This window comes from Chaetura pelagica, unplaced genomic scaffold (assembly GCF_000747805.2).
Source record: "Chaetura pelagica isolate M959 unplaced genomic scaffold, ChaPel_1.0 scaffold249, whole genome shotgun sequence".
NCBI lineage: Eukaryota > Metazoa > Chordata > Aves > Apodiformes > Apodidae > Chaetura > Chaetura pelagica.
In genome coordinates, this window is record NW_009954538.1 from 1,538,252 (window position 1) to 1,541,303 (window position 3,052).

The 3,052-nt window shown below is 47.1% G+C and overlaps 2 protein-coding genes across 2 annotated transcripts in view; both read right to left on the minus strand.

Moving 5' to 3' along the window:
• GATC (glutamyl-tRNA(Gln) amidotransferase, subunit C) overlaps positions 1-955 on the minus strand; it is a 2,960-nt gene extending 2,005 nt beyond the window's left edge. Inside the window, exons 1-2 of the mRNA XM_010004867.1 lie at positions 947-955; positions 840-880 (exon numbers count right to left, since the gene is read on the minus strand). Of these exons, the coding sequence (XP_010003169.1) occupies positions 840-880; positions 947-955 (50 nt within the window). The remainder of the gene's footprint in view (positions 1-839; positions 881-946) is intronic.
• A 1,169-nt stretch (positions 956-2,124) lies between these two features.
• LOC104395150 (cytochrome c oxidase subunit 6A1, mitochondrial) lies at positions 2,125-2,863 on the minus strand. The gene is made up of 2 exons (XM_010004828.1): positions 2,729-2,863; positions 2,125-2,211 (listed from the first exon to the last, which is right to left on the minus strand). The coding sequence occupies exons 1-2, from the start codon at positions 2,861-2,863 to the stop codon at positions 2,125-2,127; spliced, it is 222 nt and encodes a 73-aa protein (XP_010003130.1).
• Positions 2,864-3,052: the final 189 nt, after the last annotated feature.

Consider the following 3,052-nt stretch of genomic DNA (forward strand, 5'->3'; position numbering starts at 1 on the left):
CGGCCCCGCTGCCCCCGGCCCCGCTGCCCCCGGCCGTCCTTCACCTGAGTCCTCAGTACATGCTTGTGCATGCATTGTCACTTTATCCCAGCTGCTTTTAAGGCTCCTTTTCTCGGTGGTGTTTTGTACTAATTCCATCACTTAGCACTGTAAAGACACGTCAAGTTTTAAGTTTTTCTTGGCTTTGCTTCTTTTCAGAAAGCAATCAAGGAAAAAGACATACCCATTGAAGGGCTGGAGTTCATGGGCCGAAGCAAAGGGAAGTCAGAAAACTCCTCCTGACCTCGGCTGTGTGGATGGAATCACCAACATGAGCCCTTGGACTAAGCAGAACCACCAGGCATGACACGAGGTGCCACCTGGATAAGACCTTTAAGCTGCTTCCTAGGAAGTGAGGAATCTTCTCTGCTTGTTAAAAACAGAGACAACAACAAGACTGGATCAGGTGGTAACTACTGCCTCCTTTTTAATGAATTCAGCATCTGACAGCATGAAAAGCCATTGGAACTAACTTCCTATTGAATGTACCATATAATGGGAGAATGCTTATTGGAGTGGGCTGAAATAGTAGTTGCTTTAAGACTAATTTCTCTTGCTTATTTATATTGCACTTGAAAAAGTTTAAAAAGGGTACGAAGCGGTTGATTTACTTTGTCTCGTCTCTGTGCTGCTGAATTTTGGTGGAAGAAGTTTGTTTTATTGATCCTGTATGCCAAGGGGCTAAAGCCTTGTTCTGTATCAGCAACAAAGATGATATAAAAGCACTCTATTGGGCCTGCAGTAACTTAGCTAAAATAAATATAACCAGGTTATATTTTCTTGAAGTAGAAAACCAATCTAGCAGAATCTGGCTGTGACCTCTAGGAGGGATGGAGGTGGCCTGCAACAGAAGCTGAAGAGGACATTTTTAATGCAGAGGCTGATTCTTCAGCCTTCCCTGAGGTACTGCAACCATCCTGGACTTGAATTCTCTCTCCTTCAGCACCACACATTCACTCCTGCAGTAAAACTGCAGGCAGCCCTGGCCACCCCTTCCCACACTTCCCCAAAGCACTGGGCTGGCCACCAGCAGCATTGTCATCACTGTGATCCAGCCATGACTAACATTTACTGTGACACAGGGTGTGTTACACAGACATAGAGGGGAGCAAAAATTGTTTTCATTTGTAAGACTTGTACGGGAGACTTGGTACAACCAGCTTGCAGCTTTGTGGAAAGCAGAGTTGTGAGCAACATACATGCTGATATACTAGAAAATCCTGGGAGTGGAAGATTAACATTGTGAAAGCACACAGAGCTTAATTACACATCTCTGCCACCACTCCTCCTCCAGAAGGGGCTAAGAGAAAATTGCCTTCATGACTGTTAATACATATTGCAGTAGCTGATTATAGAGAATGTGCCTCACTATTTACTTAATTTTAATGTACAGTATTTTCCTGCTACCTGTTCATCTGGCTGTGGGTTTACAGTGATCAGTGAAACCAGACATGCACATGAAATTGAGTCATGTCCTATGCTGAATGTGTTCCTCTTAGCATTATCAGATACAGCAGCAGGTATTAACAGTCAGGCAGTTGAACTCCTTTGCTCCTGCACTATATCCTCTGGGAAGCTGTCTTGTCCCACTTGGTGGGTTTCAAGGGGTGGGGAGGCTTTTTCCAAGGTGAGCCCTGGTGGTCAGCACACACACAAGAGCAGTGGCTGGAGGTTTACCAGGGGAGGCAGCTGGAGAGGAGCAGTGGAGAGGGACAGCCTGCCACCCCCCCTGCACTGCTCCTGCTTGCCTACCACAGGGCTCTGTCCCAAGTTGTTTGAGACACAAGGGATGTTTCACATACCCCTGCAGGTCACTGAACAGTCCAACACAAGCCTCAGTGTTTTAGGCAAACACTGAACTAAAGAACTTCTAAGGACTCAGATTAACAAAAAAGTCAGATCCTAAATTCAAGTTCAGAGTTGTTTATTTAAAGGACCTCTACACCAGTACAGAGGCCAGAACAACATTCAGCTTCATGGCAGAAGGAATGTAGTTTTTATAATTATGGTTCGCTTCAGGATGGTTCCCACACAACATTCTGGTCCAAGACAGGAAGAGCCAAAGTTCTGGCTGTGGTCAGGGTCTCAATTTTCATCTTCATAACCAGTCGGGAGAGCATTAACATGGGGGTTGTGGAAGAGAGTTTTGTTCCCATCACCCCAGGGGAAACGCTGTTGAAGGAAGAAAGAAAATAAGCCCGTGGCAGCAAAGTGACAATCTGTACAGCACAGGAAATCAGCAACAAAAGGGACTCCTGGGCACCAGGAAGCAAGAGCTGGCAAACAGTCTCCCTTAGCTGGAAGCCACCATTTCTAGACAAGATCTTTGCTCTTGCTTAAACATCAGCTGTGCTACACTATGGGACCCAAGGTCTGAAAATCTGAGATCACCTCTGTTAGCTTTTGGAACGTTTATTAGTTTAATGTCAGTACAGCAGCTCTAGAACTGAAATGTTTTTAAGCAAGACATTAGCAATGGGGTTGTAAGGCCTGGGAATAGCACGGGTGCTTCACCTGAGCTGGCAGAAACTACTTTGCTGCCTCAGAAACCAAGCTATGGGTTAAGATCATGGCTACATATGCAGCACCTCACACAGTAGAGGAGAAAGCAAAAGACACTGTGGTTAGCTCAGATAAGGCTCTGCAGTAATGGAAAATAAAGAGGGCCTTTAAGCAGAGCAGCAGGTACCTTGGTCCTGATCCGGAGGTGAGCGTAAGGAATGAACTCGGGTCTCTCGTGCTCGTGCTGCGATTTCAGGTAGCAGTTCAGCATGCAAACAGCAACCCCGGGCAGAGCCACCACGAAGCTCAGGGTCCTCCACATGCGGGCTAGGAGAAAGGTTCTCACGATTAGAGCAATAATCACCATTTCCCTCACTGTGAGTGGCCCGAGCGCACGCTAAACACAATCAGTTTGCAGATGAGGAGCGCCCCTCCGTGTCCCTCCCCAGACCGGGGGTTTAACAGCGAGAAGAGGGCCCCTCTCCTCCCCTGGAGGGCCCCAAGCCCACGG